The sequence below is a fragment of the Protopterus annectens genome, chromosome 9.part0 (assembly GCF_019279795.1).
Source record: "Protopterus annectens isolate FY-2018-M chromosome 9.part0, PAN1.0, whole genome shotgun sequence".
In the NCBI taxonomy this organism is placed as follows: Eukaryota; Metazoa; Chordata; order Ceratodontiformes; family Protopteridae; genus Protopterus; species Protopterus annectens.
The window spans coordinates 1,911,929,325-1,911,953,956 of record NC_056743.1 but is presented as its reverse complement, the minus strand read 5'-3'; the positions used below and the strand labels follow the sequence as shown (position 1 = coordinate 1,911,953,956).

The window sequence follows — 24,632 nt, the reverse complement described above, 5'->3', positions numbered from 1 at the left end:
ATGATGCACACATGGTATTCAGGAGGTGCTACAGAAGCACACCTGTTACATAAACTGCAGATATGCACGATGCACACACGGTATTTCAAGAGGTGCTACAGAAGCACACCTGTTACATACACTGCAGATACACACAATGCACACATGGTATTCAAGAGGTGCTACAGAAGCACACCTGGTACATACACTGCAGTCCTGAAGTGGTGCAGACACACACTATGCACACATGGTATTCAGGAGGTGCTACAGATGCACACCTGTTACATACACTGCAGATACACACGATGCACACATTGCATTAAGAGGATTACTTATGACAACCGTAAAGAAGGCGGCATTATGACAGGGGGTCTTCTCCTCAGACAAAAACAGGCAACAAACAGAATGCAGACATCCCACCCAACTCAGCTACAAGGTAAGGAACCAAACTTTGTAAAGATTAATGCACCAAAAGGAAAGCAGTAGCAATATAAAAAATAAAACATTTCATGTCCATACAGAGAATAATATGGACAAATAACAACTAGTAAGGAAGCCAGATGTTAAAACAACACTGAGATAGCTACAGAACAGTACACATAGTAACACTGGGGTAGCTACAGAACAGTACACATAGTAACACTGGGGTAGCTACAGAGCAGTACACATAATAACACTGGGGTAGCTATATAATAGTACACATAGTAACACTGGGGTAGCCACAGAATAGTATACATAGTAACACTGGGGTAGCTACAGAACAGTACACATAATAACACTGGGGTAGCTATATAATAGTACATATAGTAACACTGGGGTAGCTACAGAACAGTACACATAGTTACACTGGGGTAGCTACAAAACGGTACACATAGTAACACTGGGGTAGCTACAAAACAGTACACACAGTAACACTGGGGTAGCTACAAAATAGTACACATAGTAACACTGGGGTAACTACAGAGCAGTACACATAGTAACACTGGGGTAGCTACAGAACAGTACACGTAGTAACACTGGGGTAGCTACAGAATAGTATTCATAGTGATTTAGGCCACAAGTATAAATAAAGGAATGGACACCGGTCTGAATTACATGTCCAGTCTCACTAGAAAGGTTACATCAGTGGAGGACCTCTTCTCCCACAACCCAAGACAGTAACCAGATGAGTTACACAAACTCCACTCCACACACCTTCAGATAGAAACAACTCTGATCCAAAACAATACCAAAACAGCAACATCTTCAGCAGTCAGGAACCAAAGTGAAATCCAAAAGCAAACTCTTTATTCTCCAGCGCCTCGGTGTGACCACCTTCCAAGAGTGACCAGATTAGTGATTAACAGCAGCATCCTACTGCAACCCCAATAACTATAAATGCTACTTACCTGCTGGCTAGCAAAGTCTACTTTGGTAGAGTGAATAGTGAGACTGGAGAGGTTAACAGATAATGTTCCATTAGTAAAGAATCCAAAAGTAATAAGTTGAATATCTGGCCTTGTTTCATCCTGAAAAAGAAAAAAAAAAAGCATTATTGCTATATATAGACTTAGACAAAAAATAATAAAGTTTCCATTTTAAACATTTCATTTTTCACTGGTGAGGCACAAAAATAAATGTTACCAATGAATAAAGAACAGAGAGTCTTGTACCAGCTTGTCTAACACTGCTGTTGGTCACAATCCAGTGCATCTGCTGGGATACACAGATGTCCACAGTTAGACCATTCCATGTCAGAATCACACTACCACTGGGACTCGCACATAACTACAGCTAGATCCTGCCCTGCCAGGATCACACCACCGCTGGGAGACAAATAACCACATCTAGATCCTGCCCTGCCAGGATCACACCACCACTGGGAAACACAAATAACCACAGCTAGATCCTGCCCTGCCAGGATCACACTACCACTAGGAGACAAAGATAACCACAGCTAGATCCTGCCCTTCCACGATCACACTATGGTTCAACAAGATCAAATGGAGTTGCTGTGACAGATGGACAACTAGCTGTTCACTGCTTCACATACATACAGGAAAGGGAGGACTTGCCCACTCCTTCATTTATTCTTTCACTTTACTTTTGTTAACTGGGTCAGTCTCACAAAGCTAGTAGCTTTAAAAAGAGACACCAGACAGAATACTCGTACACACGGATAAAATTTGACCAGGCAGCATAAAAATTCCTACTACTTCAGGGACTCATGTTTTAGACCTCCAGTTAGGTTGGAATAGGCTTCTAACATCAGATGGAGTGAAAATAATTGATAAAGATTACGAATACAAATTCCCAAAATATCCTAAAAAAAAGGCCAATAGTAGCAGTGCCCAAAGCTTGGGAGGCAGTGGTTAGGATTAGTACAAAACTTAACAGAACTATGTAATGCAAGTACAGTCTTATGATAGTTGTGCAGTGAAAAGGTACACACTGTCCATTTTTTTCTAATAAACTTAATTATCAATGTGTTTTTTACACAACTAGAATACAATATCAGATTAAGGATAAGCAAATATAAAATAATTTTGTAAATGAGACTTAAATCTCAATTTAAGAGCCATATTGTTATAGAAAAGATGAGACAGCTACCAGGATAAACTCTGCAAGATGTACTGTATGCTACAAGGTTGTATAATTCACAAAAAAACAAATGGACTACTATGGATCATAGATGCGAAAGAAACTTAATATAAAATCAGATGATGGAGATGCATCACTTTAAGCTGAAACTTTGGAACTGGATCAAAAAAGACCAATGGCAAATGAACATAAGTGGAAACTTACAGTCCTGTCAGGAGCTATTAGACAGAGGGCCCCTTAACTGTAGTTACAGCTGGGCCAATTATGAAGTAAAAGATCATCACAAAAATTTAGGGTAGTGTTTCAAGATAATTTCCATTAATATAGTCATACGCAAATGATTTGTCTGTGTGCCAGTGGGCCAGTGTGTGTGCCAGTGCCTGTGCCCATGTGTGCCAGTGTCTGTGTGTCTGACTGTGCGCCAGTGTCTGTGCGCCAGGGAAAGAATAAAGCAGTGCACTTAACCAAAACAATTCATCCTGTTCTCAAACAATGCGACCTAGATTACATAACCATTTGAAATATTGGGTCCTGCTACAGCAAGTCCCAAAACATGGAGACTGAAGGATGCAAAAAAAAAAAAAAGGACTTAAATATACAAAGTCCAAGACAGCTGCACCTTGGAGAAAAGGAAATGGTAATCTCACAGTTCCTACACACAAGCTCAGGGATGCCTGCACCACCACATCGGTGAGCATTGGGGGGTTTGTTCCCCTGCAGAAAAAGTAGTTTAAAGGAGAAGAGCAGCGTTAGAGTCCCAGTCTTCTTATGGATTTTCCATCTTTTATTTTTGTTCATTTTGATGGCACTCAGCATTTGGAGTGCTGACATTTCAATAGGGAGCCGGTCTGGATATTAACAACCAAAAGCAGCTGGAATTTCATTTAGAAGGGATGGAGCTACCAAAACTGCTACTCAAGTATGATCATTTTAAATGTTTATGAAAGCAGTTTAGTAGTACAGAAAACTGGTTAAAATATTGGAGAAAATATGCAAGTTGGTAGATTTGGGGCATTCACACAAGCTGCACTGAGCTAACCAAATCCACAGGATTAAGCCCTGCTTACTAGTTTAACTTTTTAAATTGGGTACCTAATCTCCTACCAGAAGATCCAGACTAAATTAGTATATTTTAAGGGAATTTGGGGGTAGTCATATGAATCCTGTTAAACAGTCTATGCTACAACAGAAAATAGGGGGTTCAAAATAATGTACCCACTACATTTGTATGACTCAATTTACTTAGATTATTTGTGGAAGGTGGTTAACATTAAACCTAGTTTTTTTAAGTGGCTTATTAATTATAACCTAAAAATATTTTTTCAAAATAAAACATAGAATTAAAGCATTTAAATGTAATGAAACAACTATTAAAATTATGTTTAAAGAGATAAAAGGTAAGACATGCCACATCCACAGATGTAAGAAAGCTATGCAATATATGAAATTCACAGATCTTGAACTTAATGACACAGAAATGGAGGGGGTCAGGCTTCAAAAGATGTCTTCATATTGCTGAAAGAATGGCATTTGCTAGTAAGTAAAGACTTTTGTGGCTGTCTCTCCCAAAGAGTACCAGTTACGAGTCTGAATGAGAGGAAACATTTATGCAGACACAATGAAATCATGCTACAAGTATTTATATAGCAGTTAAGCTTTCAAATACGTTGGGTTCTAAACTGGAAAAAAATCAAATGTCTACACAAGTTTTCAAATGATATGGCATTTACAGAAAAGTTGGGTACTAATACTGCCTCGCCAAGTAGTTACAGGAAATCTGGACTGCAAAATATGACATGATCATAAATTCAGTGCACACATGAAACTAGGATCCCTTTATAGGTTTAAGGGATTACTTACAGATAACTGCAAGAAAAAAAATCTAGCCACCACCGTCTTACTGCCGACTCTTATACACCGTTCCTATCCTAACAAACAAACAATACTCAGAAACTTACCTCCTGCTACAATAAAACAGCTACATTTGCCACCAGTCTCCATAATATTACCCACCAGTGTCTTACCTTGATTCCACGGTGGTACAGCAGTAGTGTTGTTGCCTCACAGCAAGAGGTTCTCCTGTTCGATTCTCGACTGGAGTGCCTTCTGTGTGGAGTCTGCATGTCCCTAACCGGGAAAAGCCGAGAAGACAAACAAACTGTCTTACCTTAAACTGGCTTGAAACACTTGTGAATATGTTGGACAGTTGTGTAAGTAACAAACAAACTGTCTTACCTTAAACTGGCTTGAAACACTTGTGAATATGTTGGACAGTTGTGTAAGTACAGCACACAAACTTATCATCCAGAAAAATGCCCGGCACTACACGACTTATTACTTTCCTACTGTCCAGCAAGGGACCTCCGTTCTAGTAACAAAGTCTCGTTACTTAAAAATAAGTCAAATAATGCTGCAGGAGACTCGCTCGACTCTCAATGCATTGCTAAAGTCTGAAATAGTATCCCCACCCAAATAAAAAGTCTGGAGTAGTATCCCCACCTAAATAAAATTCTACAACAAACTCAATCACTACTTAAACAACATCTTGAGCAATCCTGGTTCTGCACATCACTCTCCTTAAACATAATACTCTCAATCTCTTAACGAAATAACAAAACAAACAATTTTTATACACAACTGCTGCCTGAACATGGACAATCCAGTAAGTTGCATGCGGGCATTCTCATTAGTAACTTCCACCTCTGTAAAACCTTAGAATGTATAAATGTAGCTACTGTTTGTATTTAAATGCAACTACTCTGTGTTTAACTAGAGCTTCGTATAATGCAATGTAAGCAAATGGAGCTTCTCCCTGGGCCTCTGCGGAAAATAGGTATTACCCAGTCGGACTTTCACAGTAAACAAAGACAAATAAATAAATACTTGCCGCCATTAAATCAAATTATGTTGGAGTCTCTCCATGCTGTATACATTCTATCACAGCTAAAAGAAGATACGACTCAAATACCACAGCATTCCAAACAAAATTAAAGCAGCACATAAAAAAACCTACGTATAAAGTGACAGCATTACTAAAACCCACTAAACATCTCAAAAATAAACTTACCAGAAAATAATTGTTTTTTATACTTTTGCCTTCTTTCACTCTTTCAATAAATCCACTGATTTCTTTTTCACAACCATCATCACTATCATCACCATTACCACCATCATCACCATCACCACCACCACCATCATCACCATCATCACCATCACCACTACCACCATCATCACCATCACCATCACCACCACTACCATCCCCATCATCACCATTACCACCATCACCATTACCACCACCATCATCTTCTGCTTTCGGCTGTTCCTGTTAGGGTTCACCACAGCGGATCACCTGTTCCCATTTCTTCCTGTCCTCTGCATCTTGCTCTGTCACACCAACCACCTGCATGTCCTCTCTCACCACATCCATAAACCTTATCTTAGGCCTTCCTCTTTTCCTGTTTACCTGGCAGCTTCATCCTTAGCATCCCTCCTCAGCACATGTCCAAACCAACATAATCTTGTCTCTCTGGCTTTGTCTCCAAACCTTCCAACCTGGGCTGACCCTCTAATATACTTATTCTTTATCCTGTCCACCCTCGTCACACCCAGTGCAAATCTTAACATCTTTAACTCTGCCATGTCAAGCTCTGACTCCTGCCTTTTTGTCAATGCCATTGTCTTCAACTCATATAACATAGCTGTTCTCGCTACCCTCTTGTAGACCTTCTCTTTCACTTTTACTGGTACTTTTCTGTCACAAATCACGCCTGACACTCTTCTCCACCCACTCCATCCTGCCTGTACTCTCTTCTTCACCTCTCTTCCACACTCACCATTACTCTGAACTGTTGATCCCAAGTACTAAACTCGTCCACCTTCGCCACCTCTACTCCCTGCATCCTCACCATTCCTCTACCCTCACTCTCATTTACACACATATACTCTGTCTTAGCCCTGCTGACCTTCATTTTGCTACTCTCTACAGCATATCTCCACCTCTCCAGAGTCTCCTCAACCCGATTCCTACCCTCACTACAGATCACAATGTCATCTGCAAACATCATAGTCCACGGGGCCTCCTGTCTGATCTCATCTGTCAACCTGTCCATCACCACTGCAAATAAGAAAGGACTCAGAGCTGATTCTTGATGTAACCCCACCTCCACCTTAAACGCATCCGTCACTCCCACTGCAGTCTTCACCACTGTCACACTACCCTCGTACATATCCTGTACCACTCTTACATACTTCTCTGACGCTCCCGACTTCCTCATACAATACCACAACTCCTCTCTAGGCACCCTGTCATATGCTTTCTCCAAGTCTACAAAGACACAATGCAACTCCTTCTGACCTTCTCTGTATTTCTCCAATAACACTCTCAGAGAAAACATTGCATCTGTAGTGCTATTTCCTGGCATGAAACCATACTGCTGATCACTAATCATCACCTCCCTTCTTAACCTAGCTTCTACTACTCTCTCCCATAACTTCAATCTGTGACTGATCAATTTTATCCCTCTGTAGTTACTGCAGCTCTGCACATCACCCTTATTCTTAAAGATAGGTACCAAAACACTTTTTTTCTCCACTCCTCAGGCATCCTCTGACTTTACAAAATTTCATTAAACAATCTAGTTAAAAATTCCACTGCCATTTCACCTAAACACCTCCATGCTTCCATTGGGATGTCATCTGGGCCAACAGCCTTTCCATTCTTTATCCTCTTCATAGCTGACCTTACTTCCTCCTTGCTAATCTGCTTCACTTCCCGATTCACTATCCCCACATAATCCAACCTTCTCTCTCTCTCATTCTCTTCATTCATCAACCCCTCAAAGTACTCTTTCCATCTGCTCAACACACTCTCCCCACTTGTGAGTACCTTTCCCTCACTATCCTTTATCACCCTTACCTGCTGCACATCTTTCCCAGCTCTGTCCCTCTGTCTAGCCAATCGGTACAGGTCCTTTTCTCCCTCTTTAGTGTCCAGTCTCTCATAGAACTCTCCATACGCCTCATCCTTAGCTTTCGCCACCTCTCTCTTTGCCATGCGCCTCATCTCCTTATACTCATGTCTACTTTCTTCATCTCTTTGACAATCCCACTTCTTCGCCAGCCTCTTCCTCTGTATACTCTCCTGTACTTACTCATTCCACCACCAGGTCTCCTTGTCCTCCTTCCTCTCTCCAGATGTCACACCAAGCACCTTTCTAGCAGTCTCCCTTACTAGTTCTGCTGTAGTTACCCAGCTATTCGGTAACTCTCCACTGCCTCCCAGTGCCAGTCTTAATTCTACCCTAAACTCCACTTCACAATCACCCTTTTAACTTACACCATTCAATTCTTGGCACTGCTTTCACACTCCTCCTCCTCTTCTTGATCACCAATGTCATCTTACAAACCACCATCCTATGCTGCCTAACTACACTTTCCCCTGCCACCACTTTACAGTCTCCAATCTCCTTCAGATTGGCCCTCCTACACAGGATATAATCCACCTGTGTGCATCTTCTTCCACTCTTGTACGTCACCCTATGCTCCTCCCACTCTTGTACATCACCCTATGCTCCTCCCTCTTCTTAAAATACGTATTCACCACAGCCATGTCCATCCTTTTCGCAAAATCCTCAATCTGACCTTCTGCATTCCTCTCCTTAACACCATACCTACCCATCACTTCCTCATCCCCTCTGTTCACTTCACCAACATGCCCATTAAAGTCTGCTCCAATCACTAGTCTCTCACCCTTGGGTACAGTAACCACAACTTCATCCAACTCACTCCAAAGTTTCTCTTTCTCATCCATCGCACACCCAACTTGTGGAGCAAATGCACTAACAACATTCATCATTACACTATCAATTTCGAGCTTCATAAACATCACTCTGTCAGACACTCTCTTCACGTCTAAAACACTCTTGGCATATTGTTCCTTTAGTATAACCCCTACCCCATTTCTCCTGCCATCCACACCATGATAGAACAATTTGAACCCGTTTCCTAAACACCTGGCCTTACTTCCCTTCCATCTGGTCTCTTGCACGCACAATATATCAACCTTCCTTCTCTCCATCATATCAGCTAGCTCTCTTCCTATACCAGTCATACTGCCAACATTCAAAGTTCCTACCCTCACTGCTACACTCCTAACCTTCCTCCTCTCTTCCTGCCTTCGGGCATACCTTCGCCCTCCTCGTCTCCTTCGGCCAACAGTAGCCCAAATTCTGCCAGCAACCTGTTGGCTAACAGTACTGGTGGCGGTCGCTGTTAACCTGGGCCTCGACCGATCCGGTACGGAAATATGAAATTTTTGCGCCATAAGTTGTGTGTCAGAATTTTTATGCCGGATGCCCTTCCTGACGCAACCCTCCCCATTTATCCGGGCTTGGGACCGGCACAAAGAAATGCACTGGCTTGTGCATCCCAAGTGGCTGGGTTATTTCTTTTTCACAACCATATCCTCATATTTCACTTTAAAATCCATGTAGTGAATGAAGCACTGGGATTATGCTCCGAAACTAGGGAAAAGACAGGCTTGTTAAGCATCTTTCTGACATCAGAAAGGTGTTTAACAAATGTTGCGCACCTCTTCAGCACTGTTAAGTATTAGCCTCGCACTTAGCAGTGTTCAGCTACCACATGGAAAACAGCAGCAGGAAATCGTTACCCAACACTTTGTTCAGAGTTTTAAAAAGTTCTAACAAAGTGCTTAATGGCTTCCCGATGCTCTTTTTCTGTGGCCGCTCTCGGTGTGGCAATGGTTATTGTGCTACAGCTTTCAAAGCTGTAAAAGACTTACAGTTACTAATCTGCCTTTTTTTTTTTTTTTCTTAACTTCTGTAGTACATGGGAGCAGGTAAATTTCAATACATTTACAAAACATTATAAATAGGTCTTTCCAATCATAACCACTAACGTTGGGTGTTCTCAATACAGATGCAAGATTCACTTTGCTTTTGAGGAGAACTAGTTTATCTGCATTTATTTTGGGGTAGAGCACGGGTCTCCATGGACATTTGTTAGCCACAGCCCAGATTCTCAGAATTTCAGGACATCTACATCTCAAACATAAAATATTATTGTTCTGATCGGAGATCCTCTATATATTCTTGCTCAATATATTACTATAATTTATATTAATATTTTTCTTAACTATATACTAGTTTATGTATGAAATAATTTGCTTACCATTTAATTTTCCATATTCTGTATATATTTAACCTGCTGTTAAATATTGTGCAACTTTATCACAGTACAGTACTAATTTTGGTTGCACGTACTCATGTTACACTTTTATAAACCTTGACTGTTTCTGCCCAAGCTTCCACTGAAAAAGGGGCTTCTTTTAGTATAGTTGCATTACCCTGGTTAATAAATGTAAATAAATACATACAAGTCGCAAAATTGTATCAGACTCTTGTAGCAACCTCTTGAACGCTGACACCATCCACAGAGTCCATTAGGCAAATTAGAGAAGGGAAGTACATTTCCACGCCTTTCTTCTGCATCAGATATGCACTGCACACCAATCTGTGGACAATTAAGAGCCGCCCACCTATATATAGACTTGTAAGGGGAAAAGCTGTATAGAACCAGTGTGGGCATCAACTGTGGTGCACACTATTCTCAAGATAGGAGAACATGATCACCGACTACAATAATCACTTTATGGTATAAAAACCTCTCGCCAGTTGATTCAATCACATGGACTACTGTCACCAAAAATGGGCATAGGTACTTGCCAGTGGTAACTGAGTTAAGAACCTGGCCTACTCTAACCTACACCAGGGACCCATGCTAATACTGGAGGGGTGTATGTGCCTCTATTAGCCAGTGTGTGCCCACCGTAAAGCCCAGCAGTCCTGGGACAATAAGCTACTAGTTGGTCAATGTACAGTTGCCCAGTATTCGTTACCCGAGATAGCTCTGTTGAGTGAAAGCTGGATATAAAGACCAGTCAACATGCCAGACATGAACTTAAAATTGCTACACTCAAATGTAGGTTCAGTGACAGGAGACAGCTTGGAAGTGGGCGGCATGATGGTAAGGAGGAGGCTGGACATCCTATGTATCCTATACATGGAAGTGAAGTGTAGCAAAGCCCCTTAACTTCGAATCCAGAGTGTACTCAGGATGGGGACAGACTAGAAATGGTGTGGGAAGTGTGGTAAGGTAAAGGTTTCAGAAGACAATGGGGGAATGTCACTAGAATTAGTGCCAGACCCATGGGAATCAGACTCCATTGTAAGGACAGGGCACTATTCATAACACCAGCCATTGCCCCACAGCAGGGATGTGACAGTGAGGAAAAGAGTGCATTCAGACAGCAGTTATAGGACGGACAACAGGAATAATGGATAGGAGGAATGCCTGGGAACACATGGGTGAGCTAACAGGACAAAAGGAGGAAATGCCACTCCAGACTTCTGTATGGCAAATGGCTTAATGGTGGCCAACGAACGGTTTAGCAACAGTCTCAAGATCACATACAAGAGTGGCCAACATACAACTCAGGTAGACTTCCTCCTAATAAGTAAAGGGTATTGGAGTAGAATCATGATTGCAAAGTTATCCCCAGTGAAACAGTCAGCCCACAGCATAAAAACACTGGTTACCAAAATCAGCTATAAGCAGTAGTCAGAGAAGTCTCCAAGGTCAATAGAGACCAGGCAGTTGAATGGTGAGAAAGCACAACAGTTCAAGGAATTACTCAGGGTTCTGGCACCTCAGGAAGAACACGAAATAGGTGGACTTGAAGAAGAATGGCAACACCTCAAAAACAGCATGTGTGAGGGCTACAGAACAGACAGGTATGGAAAGAAGGCCGAAAAGGAAAGCTGGTGGTAGAATAGAGAAGTCCAGGAGGTCATCAAAAGAAAGGAGGAGTGCAGGAAAAAGTGGAAGAATGAAAAGACACAGCCAGATAAGAAAGAATACGTGCTGGCTAACAAAAGAGGACAAGACCGGCATTGCAACAGCCAAGAACAAGGTTTCAGAGACGCACTTTCAGTTCTGGAAAGTGAATCAGTGCATGGCAAAAAGAAACTATATCAGAGTGCAACACAAAGCCAGAAAGAACGAAGATAGTCAGACACTCTTCATAAGGAATGACCTGCTGACCAGTCCACATGACAAAGGCGGATGAAAGGAGAACAACTTCCAGCAGCTTGTGAATAAAAAAAGAAAAGCTGCACTGCCGCAAACGCAGCCTACGATGAGAGAAGACGAGGAGCGTAAGAACAGCACTAAGGAAAGCAGCAGGCTCAGGTGAGGTCACAGCAGATATTCATTTTATTTTACATTTGTTTACTGGGGGAAGTCTGACTGGACAGAGCTGTCCGTTTTCAGCAGAGGCCCAGGGAGAAAAGCTCCAGAACAATTGCGAACATACTACACATAAGGTATTTACATGAGGATTGTGGTTTACACATAGTTATAAAATATAGCAGATAATAGCATATGATTGCATAAGATATTTACATACGCATAATGGTTTAGACATACAATTAAAAGTATAGCAGGTAGTAACACGATTGTTGTTCATGCAGTATGTTTAGTAGATATAATCATGAAGATGTAATGAAGACGAGAGAAACGGAAAAACAAAAAATCCTATCCAGTTTGTCAAAAGAGGAGAAATATGGACAAGTTCATATGAAGTTCACTGACATTTTAAGGGAAAGCTTTTCAACTTGGTCTAGGGGAGAGTTAGTGGGTATAGCTGGGACAGTGGGGAGTAGGCAGCAGTGAGTTGGTAAGTAATGTGTGATAATATAAAGTGAATCTGTGGGACTTTTAAAGAAGAGGCTGGATAATGGGTCGGGGAAGGTGTTAAAATAGGTCAGCTAAGTGCTAGGCAGTTGCATGTCCAGGAGTTGTTTAGGTGGTAAATAAGCTGTTTTTTGAAGACGGTTTTGTTAGGTTGTATTCTGATTTGATCAAGATGGTGGGCGAGATAGGGGAGAAATAGCTCCTGAGTATACTCATAGCAGTACAGAGAAAAAGGTGCATCTCCTGAGTATACTCATAGCAGTACAGAGAAAAAGGTGCATCTCCTGAGTATACTCATAACAGTACAGAGAAAAAGGTGCATCTCCTGAGTATACTCATAGCAGTACAGAGAAAAAGGTGCATCTCCTGAGTATACTCATAGCAGTACAGAGAAAAAGGTGCATCTCCTGAGTATACTCATAGCAGTACAGAGAAAAAGGTGCATCTCCCGAGTATACTCATAGCAGTATAGAGAAAAAGGTGCATCTCCTGAGTATACTCATAGCAGTATAGAGAAAAAGGTGCATCTCCTGAGTATACTCATAGCAGTATAGAGAAAAAGGTGCATCTCCTGAGTATACTCATAGCAGTATAGAGAAAAAGGTGCATCTCCTGAGTATACTCATAGCAGTATAGAGAAAAAGGTGCATCTCCTGAGTATACTCATAGCAGTACAGAGAAAAAGGTGCATCTCCTGAGTATACTCATAGCAGTACAGAGAAAAAGGTGCATCTCCTGAGTATACTCATAGCAGTACAGAGAAAAAGGTGCATCTCCTGAGTATACTCATAGCAGTACAGAGAAAAAGGTGCATCTCCTGAGTATACTCATAGCAGTACAGAGAAAAAGGTGCATCTCCTGAGTATACTCATAGCAGTACAGAGAAAAAGGTGCATCTCCCGAGTATACTCATAGCAGTATAGAGAAAAAGGTGCATCTCCTGAGTATACTCATAGCAGTATAGAGAAAAAGGTGCATCCCAGATGACAGAATAAGCATATTAGTGCCAGTGTACAAGAACAAAAGGTGACATTCAGAACAGTACAGAGGCATCAAACTCTGTTATTATACACCGGATGCAGTATGACAAATGGGATGTCCACAGCTGTGGCCAGTATGGCGGTATCAAACTCCTGTCATACTGCATCCGGTGTGTAATAAGAACAAAAGGTGACAGTCAGAATGGTGAGCAGTACAGGAGATAGCAAACTCCTGGCATACCACATTAAAGTTCTGGAGAGGGTGACGGACAAAGCAGTTTGCAGAGAAGAAGAAGGAAACGAAGAAAGACAGTACATGAGCAGTTTGGATTCAAATCAGGACGTAGCGCAACCAACTCAGTGTTTGCAGGGAGACAAAGAGTCGGAAGGAAGCTAGGGGAAGAAAAAAATGTGTTCAGGCTCACAGAGGGGTTTCCACTAGGAGTGGGTGTGTGTGACGCCCGTGCACTGGCTGAGCAATCAAGGAGCCTCAATCCTCACCACTAACACCAGGAGAAGAAATGTCCATATAGGGAAAAGGATAATAAATACACACACAGTAAAGTACAAGTTCACTTGAGAGCACACAGAGATCAGTCAGTCTGGGGCTGGTTTCTCCCTTTCTCTCCAGGTCCCCAATAAGACTCCCCACTGGCACAGCTACAGGGTCCAGATCTCAGCCTAGTGAGCAAGCTAAAACCTCTAGCACCCTCTCTGTCCAACCAATGCTTCATGTCCCTGCCCAAGTAGTTGACAAACACACACTGAGATAAAGAGTTGTATACAACCACACAGACACTCCTGGGAAAGGCTGGCACAGGTTCTCCAGCCATGCCCCTTTTACCCAGACTATATGGTAGAAATCACTGCCACCACCCAGCTAATATTCATCACCTACTCAAAAGGCCCTTATTAAAGGGTGCCCAATTACTACTGTGCAATATTATTATCCAAATGGTAAGTGTGACTGAACAGCAAAGCTTATTTGGAGTGACTTGGTACACTATCACTATATATATATATATATATATATATATATATATATATATATAGGTTAAGTCATCTCTACACAAAACAGTCACAGTTGAAAGGTTTAAAAATATTTAATAAAATAATAAAAACACAAGACAATACTTCTTAATACACAGTGCTAGTCAAGAGTTCAGAGATCACAGAGAATTGTTTAATATAATACAGTAGAAAAGTTCTGACATCACAGAAAAACAAACTAGTCTAATCTTCCTATTTCTAAGAGAAACACTAAAGTCAAAGATCCTACTTTCATATAGATACAGCCAGTGCTGGTGAGTTGGATATTCTCAAGACAAATGCTCAAATGGTCTCATTCTTTCTGTCCTTAAATTGATAACACAGCACCACTGATTCATTTCACATTACATCATTTCTTTCTGGTTCCCAGGCTAACAGAACTCAGAAGTTAATAGCCCTATTGCTCTTGCAGCTGGTCAGGAGGCCAGGGCAAAAAAATAAATTATACGTGTAAATTCTAGCCATTAACTCTGGCCTCAAAACAATGGAAAGGATCTCTAGACATCTCGGCTCCAAATTTTGACATGAAAGAAGTGCCTTATCAGCTTTCTTACAGCAGAGTGCACTGTTGTTACATTTTTGCAGTTTAATATCCAATGCAGTCTTTTCACATGTAAGAGAACAAGCCTGTGGCTTACATTATACTTGCAAATGACAGATAGGTAAAGGCTGCCAGCCTAGTCATATCTTCACAGTGTGCATCAGGGTTTAGCTCAGAGCCCACTGCTGCTGATACATACTGGTGATGGAGCTCATTAACAAACAAACTGTAGGGGAAGGATCAACAAAGTTGCTGTATGCAGATGATGTGGCAGTACAAACAGACTCTGAGCAAGAACTACAGCAAAGGACAGGGGAATGGAATGAAAACCCTTAGGCACATAGGTTCATAGATCAGTACTAAGCTAACTGCCCTTGCGAGCCATTTTAAGCTTAGCCAATTATCCCTTGTGAGACACAAATCCTGCACCTTGTGTTTGTAAGGCAAACACCTTAACCATTGGGCCACCCTCCCAACCAATGGGATGAAACACAGTCTAGACAAGACAGCAAATGAGGGATGTTGGAATAAGATGCAAATTGAGATAGAAAGGGAAAGCAGTTGAACAGGTTAATAGCTTCAAGCATCTGGGAGAGATGCTTGAGGAGATGGGAAGTCTGAATGAAAAGATCAAAGCTAGAATCAGAGGGGCCTCAGCCCACTAGCAAAGAGTGTCACGGGTAGTGTAAGACAGAAGAATGCCAAAGAAGCTGAAAAGTAAGGTGCAGAAAACAGTTGTGCTACCAGTACTACCGTATGGTACAGAAACCCAGGCAATAAAGGGACAGCAGCTGACGAAGCTAGAAGTGATGGAATGAAGTACCAGATATGGGTGGCGAGATGCACACTGTGAGAAAGAAGAAATGAGGGCATCAGAGCAGAACACAAAGAAGCTCCAGTTGTAGAGATGTTCAAAGACAACAGATTACGGAGGTTTGGGCACGTGTGAAGAAGTAAAAGACATTCTGGGGAAGAAGATTTGGGATAGACAAAAAGAATGCAAGAGGAACTTACAGCATTCAGCAAAGAGATAGCTGGGATTGTATGAAAAACCACCTACGACAGTCAGGCATGAAAGTAGGAGAACACCACTGAATCAAGGGAGATGGTGACAGTTGACACAAAACCCTGACCCCATGTAGAAAATGAGAAAACGGGAGTGTGATGATGATCAGCACATGTTTCAAAGATGTGGAAAGAAAATTAGTATCCAAAGAAAATCTATGTAAACACTGTGAGAACATATAAACCCTGTAAAGAAGGCACCCTAGCCGAGAATCAAACTGGAGAACTTGTTGTGAGGTGACAATGTCAGCCATCATTAGTTTTGCCTGATAGATTTACGGTTATACTGTTCTGCATGAATACAGTCATACAGTGAAACTTGGAAGAAGCCTTTGAAGAAACTAATCATTTATAGAAAATACTCAACTTGCATAATGTGGAAATTCGTAAGTATCCAAGCATCCATTAATTACCACGAGAGTTTTAACACCCACATAAGCTACCACCAACTTAGGCTGTTGAGACCTTGATTTAATGTCTCATCCAAAAGATAAACACATTTCAGTAGTGCAGTACCCACAACTTCCGCTTCAATACACAGCCAATACTGCAACATGATTATTATATAGACGAACAAACCTTGGACCGTTTGGAAAAAGAAGGGACTGAGGAAGTGCAAAAATGTAAAGAACAAAATCTAGAAATTTTGGAAAGGAATAAAAAAAATCAATATGAGCCTTGGAAGGAGACCGATCCAATCTGGTGCAATATTTACACAAGGGGAAGCCAAAATAAGAAGTAGAAAGAAAGCAGACCCAATTATATTCAAAGAGAAATACAGATAAAGACATCAGATACAGACAAAGAAAGCAGATCCGTCCGATGGTATTCAAAGAGAAATACAGGTAAAGACATCAGATACAGACAAAGAAAGCAGATCCAATGGTATTCAAAGAGAAATACAGGTAAAGACATCAGATACAGACAAAGAAAGCAGATCCGTCCGATGGTATTCAAAGAGAAATACAGGTAAAGACATCAGATACAGACAAAGAAAGCAGATCTGATGATATTCAAAGAGAAATACAGGCAAAGACATCAGATACAGACAAAGAAAGCAGATCCAATGGTATTCAAAGAGAAATACAGACAAAGACATCAGACACAGAATATTTCACAATAAAAAAAAAAAGAGTGAACGCAGAACAGAAGATTGATAAATTAGAAGTTAAAAAAAATAGAAGCTGAAGTTATGGAATACCTGTGAAGTGAGGGATTTAGTGTAGAAAGTCTAAACACACGTTATATCACAACATGACTGAACAAAGTGTTCCCAAAGTAAGAAAAAACAGGAGGAGCAGGAGACATCTGAAGAAGAAATATGCACATGGGAAAGAAAGAGAGAAGTAATATTTATGCAAAGGAGAAAGCAAAACTAATCAATACGAAGAGAGCAGCACCAAAGATATTTGAAGATAAATATAGACCAAGGCATCCAGATATGGAAAATGTTACAATTACAAAAAAGAAGATAAGGTGATTACTAATGAAGTTAAAGAAATAGGATTACCTTTGAGGGGCAGGATTTAGTGCAGAAAATCTAACTCTGATAACACCACAGAAGCACACATCAATGGATCCCCTAATTAATGAGAAACCAGTGGAGTGGCAATCACCTGACCAGTTGCCATATGAAGATACTCTGGAGCCTTCCATAGGAAATTGGTACAAAAGTTCAGTTAGAGTTGCACAGCAAGGGAAGGGACAAGAAACTGTAACAATTCTGATGCAGTCAATGTTGTGGAGGGATAGGCCAGCGGGTTCCCACGTGAAAGAGCAGTGGATGACAGGATGAAACTAAAGAGAATGCGGCACAAGAAGATGCTCTGGAACTTTCTGTACAATGTCTGCAGGAAACAGAGAACAATGAATGTGCCCTCAGTTAAGAGAACAATGAATGTGCCCTCAGTTAAGAAAAAAAAGTGATCTAATAGAAGAGTTGCTTGGTTTAATAGAGATGGGTAGACATGTTAACATCAATAAAAGAAAAGAAAAAAAAAAAAAAAAAGACTACAGAAAAATCAAAATCCAAAAAGTTAGAAGTTTGATAAAAAAATGAGCACAGTAATTAGGACTACCCACAGAAATTCATGTGATATAACTGAAGTAAATAGGACATATTATTGTGCAGCTAAATTAATAACAGAAAGTCTTACCAAAAAATAAATAAAATAGGACACTAAGGGAAAGAAAGTGGAGAAATCAAATGCCATCATGGAAATATCGAACAGGGAAAACTATAAAGCGATTAAGACAAGACATGTCACTGTTAGAAGGCTACAGAAGAGGGAACAGAACAACAAAAATACTCAGAAAGAAAAATGTGATAAAAGCAATGTGCAGTACCAAAACAGGATTGGGATCTATTGTGCACTATTGCAAATAATAAACTAAAAATATCAGAACAGGCAGAAAAACTTACAAGATATGCAGATAAATATAAAGGAAAAGTGAAAAATAAGCACCTTATTGAAGACCTAAAAAAAGTTTTAGACAATTGGGAAACAAACTGATGCCAACCTGGTTAACAGGAAAAACAAAACTTGAGCGTGAACCTGCAAGCTATCCTAAAAAAAGTATAGGCCAATAACTTGCCTACCTGGACCTCGCAAAAGCCTTTGACACAATACCCCACTCGGGCATCATAAATATGCTTACCAGCTTAAATATCAACCCCTATATCACAAGATGGGTTGCAAACTGGCTCAGAGATAGAATCGCAAGTGCCATGTCCAAATCCAAACCAGTTACAAGTGGCGTCCCATAGGGCTCACTTCTGGGACCTCTCTTGTTCGGTATATACTTCTCTGAGGTTCAGGCTAACACGGGGGGATTATGGCTGACAAAGTTCGCAGATGACTGCAAACTGGGGGCCATAATCGAATCTCCAGCGGACACAAGCATCCTCCAAAAGGGTCTCACAGAGACAGATGCTTGGTGCCAGAGCCACGGCCTCAAGCTAAATGCTAAAAAGTGCATAGTCATCCCCTTTGGGAAAAACAAGGTGCCCACAGATTACCACATAGGTGGTAATCCATTAAGTACGGAAGAAGTAATTAGAGATTTGGGGACCAACGTAGATAGTAATCTCTCCTTTGATAATCATGTTGCCAAAGTGGTTAGAAAGACCTTCTATATAGCCCACCTTATCACGAAAGGGTTTGCATCTAGATCAAGAGAGGTCATTGTGCCCTTCTACTCATCACTCATCAGGCCCATAATTGAATACAATGCCCCTTTTGGGATGTACCTTACCCGACACCTGCAGCAACTGGAGAGACCCCAAAAGTACCTCACCAAGAGGATCAAGGGCTACAAACAGATGCCCTATGCAGCTCGACTAAAGAAACTCCAGCTCTACTCAGTTGCTTACCGCCTACTCAAAGGCAATCTATGCCTGACATACAAAGCCATGTCAAACCCAGAATTAATGGACATGCTCCACCTCAAAAAATCCAAGTCCCTTAGAGCTACACGCTCCAGGGACCTAAACCTCAGCACAAAAATAAATAGGACATGCTGGAGGGACAGATTCATTTCCCAGAGGCTCCCCTCACTCTGGAATAGAATCCCAATTCATGTTAGACACAGCCCCTCGCTGACCCTCTTCAAGTGAAATTTGGATGCATGGATGGGAAATCGCAAATTCACCCCTGGGATCTCTCTTGTGTCCCTGCTAGACAGAGGCACAGTACACTAATCTTAAAAGGGTACCTTCTGTGACCTAGTTTACAGAGGCACAGTAGGCTAATCTAATAGGGAGGCGGAAGCCAAATACACTCTGGCGAGGCTTATAAATGCCCTAGGGCAGATAGCCTAGTATCTACCTATGAAGATGCAAGAAAACCAGATATAGTGATCCATGAAAAGAAGACAGAAGTAGCACCGATTACTGAAACTGCTATACCCAGTGACTACAGTGTCTTACTTAAGAGAGAGACAAAGTCATCAAATACCAGGATTTACAAGCAAAAACGAGAGCACTGTGGAAGAAAGATACCCAGACAGTTCCAACAGAAGTAGGAGCAACGGGTCTTATAAAAAAGAATTTACAATTGATATCTGTATGTTATTGGTACATGTAGCCCTGTATGAATTTTAGGCACACTGCAGGTGCTGCGAAGAGCACTCTTGGCTAACAAAGACTGAAACAACTGACCAAAACATTACTTTGTTGGTAAACACAAGTATAAAACTGATCATTTCCTCTGATAACTGTAAAGTATATGTTTGAGCTTTTAGAAGAAAATGTTTTAATAGTCACAATAAAACAAAAAATGCATAGTCTAAATAACCTAAAAGGGATTTAACTTTATTATCTTTAAATACCAATAGCTTAAACAATCCTAGCAAGAGATCAAATCTACTGAAATATTTAAAACTGAACAAAGCACAAACCGTCTTCCTTCAAGAAACTCATTTCAAAACAAATGACAATTACAAATGGAATCCTAAGGAATATATGATAATTGGCGCAATCCACTTGTAAGACAAAGACAAATTGGGTAACAATTTTATGGAAAACAAATGTGATTAACCCAGAAATCATTTATAAGTATGAAGATAAAGAAGGCCTTACGGCATTAGTAACAGTTAAATATAATAACAGAATATGGACCATAGCCAATCTATACTGGTTCTTAGGCATTGGATCAGGAACGGTTAAACACTTGGATTTCATTTCCAATAATTATAAAGGCAACACAATATTAGGAGGAGATTAACTATATATTTGATATTTCTAAAAGACCGTTGCGTACATCTGCTGTATCAAAAGCTTTAAACAAGTGGGTTGAATTGTTTCATCCTGTAGATACTTTCAAATTTAAAAGAAGATAAATCTTTCATGTTTTCCCATCAAGATCACAGATTTGGTACGCAAACTAGAATAGATAAAATATTTGCTGCCCATGACTTACACTCCACCACTCCCTGCCCCTTTTCAGACCACAATTCATTGATACTAAAACTTCAAAATGGGTACAAACCATTAATCTTTAACTCCAAAATTCCAGCATATATAACTAAAATTAAAGATTTCAAACTCTGGTTATTATCTGAATTACAGTTCTTATATATTAAATTACACCACAGAGATAAATAAAATGATATGGGACTCAAACAATTTCTTCAAAATTGTGGTGTTATTTAAATTTCCTCCTTCCTTTGTTCATCTACTAAAGAATATATATATATATATATATATATATATATATATATATATATATATATATATATATATATACAGATAAATTAGCGTATGCTAAGCTAGGTCCTCCACCTCTGAATCTATACATATAACAAAGGGTACTAAACAAGGATGTCCCATGTCACAGATTCTGTTTGCTTTGGTTATTGAAATATTGGCAAATTCATACGTAACAATACAAAAAATCAAAGGAGTAGATGTTTACGAACAATACAATTCTAAAGTAATGCTCTTTGCTGATGACATATTATTAACATTATCCAATACAAGAGAGACATTAGAAGAATTAGATATTTTAATTGACACATTTTACAAGGCTTCAGAACTCCCATTTCAATAAATCAAAATTTATTATTATTAAATAAAAAAAGAATTGCAGACAAAGGGGAATCACATTATAGGGAAACAAGAATCTACCTTAATATATCTAACAATTGAGTTATGCAAGGATAATGAATTAGTCTAAAAAAACTACAAAAATATCATCAATACAATTAAAATCTCTGTGGAAAAGTGGAACAAAATAATATTAACATTTGAAAATAGACTACAGTTAATAAATATGGTTTTACTACCCAAGAGTCTATATATAACTTTAGTAATACAACTGTTACCAGAAAGGAACATACTCAAAAGAAATGAACTCATGTGGTTTCCCAAAAGAAACAGAATAGCTTTAATACATCATATCAGACCATGGAAACAGGGAGGATTAAACTTTCCTGATAACTGTACATATATAAAAGCATCAATATCTAAAACAATCTCAGACTGAATAAGTTCAAATTATTATGCAAACTGGAAAGCATTACTAACTGTAATATCAATAAATGAATTTGATTTACAAAAAAAAGTTCAAATAAAAACAATTTGCCATGGCACATATTATGTATTAGTATGCAATAGAACATAACTAAGCCCACTAAAACTTGTAAGATTATTACATTAACTCATTTAGGAACATTATTCATGCAAATATAGATTTAAAAATCTGGTTTGATCTTTTAACACCATTCATTGTTACAAAGAGCTATCCACATAAAATATACAGAAAAATAATTAATTCCTGGGAACAGAAAGGATTTGTTTGTTGATTTCAATGTATCAAAGAACTAAAAATTCTGGATATGCAAACAATAGAAACAACATACAAAATTCCACAACAAGATTGGCTAACTATGTAAAGCATTCTGACATATTCGCACGATTTATGCAGAATAATTATTAATTCTTCACTTAAAGAAATACCTAAACTTACGAAATACCTATATGAAATCATATATAATGATTATGACATGGGAAATAGTATTTAAAAATTGTACAAGATATTCATAAATTATAAAACACCCAAATCCTCATAACAAAAGGGAACTCAATACAGTTAACTCAAACATTTAATCATCAATAAAATATACATCCTTTACACAATATTGGAAAGTTTTTAATTGGAAATGCTTGCACAGAGCATTCTTAACTCAAGATAGAATTACTAAAATTATTTTTTCCACAAAGAGAATATGTTGAAGGTGTGAGCAAATACACAATGCAGATTGGAATCACATTTTTTTCGACTGTGTTAAAATTAAGCCATTTTGGAATGGTATTAAAAACTTTCTCCAAGCTTTATTTAATTAATCGTTTACCTTATCTAAAGCTCTAGTATTATTAAATGTGTACAAAGGTCCTCATTTGAATGAGTCAAATATGTATCTAGTTTGGACAATACTTGCAATCTCAAGGAAGTGTATAACAAGATGGAATACAAACACAATAGCAACTTCGGAAGACTTCTACAGCCTACTGAAGACAACAGCATTATTGGAAATGAAAATTAAAGAATTAAGGATTCATCCTAAGCCATTTATTAACAATCTATGGAAAAGTCTTACCACTGATTGACACGTTATAATAACTGAACAGATACACACAGATAACTGGATTGTTATATCTATAAAGTAATTGTATATACTGAGCTCTGTTGGTGTTAGGCTGATGTAAATAGGAACAGATACACACCGAATAACTGAACAGATACACACAGATAACTGGATTGTTATATCTATAAAGTAATTGTATATACTGAGCTCTGTTAGTGTTAGGCTGATGTAAATAGGAACAGATACCCACCGATAACTGGATTGTTATACCTATAAAGTAATTGTATATATTGAGCTCTGTTATAGTGTTAGGCTGATGTAAATAGTGTACATAGTTATTTAAGATATTATATACAAATACTATGAAATTTATTCAACTGTATTTGAAAAATACTAATTTCATTAACTTTAATCATACTTAGACTTAGGAATGGGGACCATTCCCATCATGGTATTAGAAACCCAAAAGTCTTGGAGAAATTAAACCAACATGAATCAAAGCACATGGTGAGGGTATAGGGACCACAGCTTTCAAATTCTTCGCAACACACAAGATGAGTATGTAACCTGCCCGGTTAGGAGTGCTATAGGAACTCCCTGCTACATAGGAGTAGTATGCACCCCTCATATGTATTTCGTAATATCATTAAGGGACAGGGTATGCAAACATCTAGACAATGCTCGAGATGCTGGGTTCCAGGATGAATTGGCTGTTCTACAACACAATTTTAAGGAGAGGGGATATAAAAGCAGGGAAGTGGAAGTTGGACTTGATGTTAGTCGCCACCTTAGATCTGACAGAGGGCGACCACACTTTTCTAGGAAATATAGGGGAGAGAATTTAGAACAGAAAGAGGAACCACTTACATGCTTCAGCTTACCAATAACATATTGCAATAATGTGAATGATGTTACTGCTGATATTAAGAAGCACTGGCCGGTCCTGTTAACGGATGAGAAGACTAGGACTATTGTGGCTGATGAACCTGCCTTTGTGTTTAAAAATAAAAAGAATCTTAAATGACTCCTATGCTATTCTGACAGAGTTAATGAGAGTAGAAATGGAATTGAAAGAAATGGCACATTTCCATGTGGAGGATGTAAATATTGTACATATATTGAGAAAGATAATGTTTTTGTGAACCCTGATAATGGCAGGAGATTTTATTTTAAATTCTCTGCTAGCTGTGACACTAAAGAGGTTATTTATTTAGCACACTGCTTCACATGCTGTTCATTCTATGTGGGGAAAAGCAATCGGAAGTTTAAGGAGCGTATCAGGGAACATTGTTATTCCATTAATATCAAATACTTGTCAAATGCTCTAGCAAAACATGTAGTGGAGAAGGGAGCTGAGCATAAGTTTAAGTTTAGAGCTACTGATAGGGTCTTTGAAAGTCTGAGAATGGGTGACATCAGGAATCGTACAGAGACTGTGGAACTTGAGTGGATTGTCAGGATGCAAGCACACAAAGGGTTGGGACTAAATGAGAATGTCCATCTTAATGCTGTACTGAAAGCACACAAGTTATTTAGGTGAATATTTAAAATGCTTTTCTTGTATATGAATGCTTTTT

General features: G+C 39.4%; 1 protein-coding gene across 1 annotated transcript in view; it reads right to left on the bottom strand.

The window, feature by feature from the left end:
• The window catches only part of GPR108 (G protein-coupled receptor 108), a 1,998,409-nt gene that overhangs the window by 1,958,683 nt on the left and 15,094 nt on the right, over nucleotides 1-24,632 (bottom strand). The window contains exon 2 of the mRNA XM_044082382.1: nucleotides 1,368-1,487. Within this exon, the coding sequence (XP_043938317.1) occupies nucleotides 1,368-1,487 (120 nt within the window). The remainder of the gene's footprint in view (nucleotides 1-1,367; nucleotides 1,488-24,632) is intronic.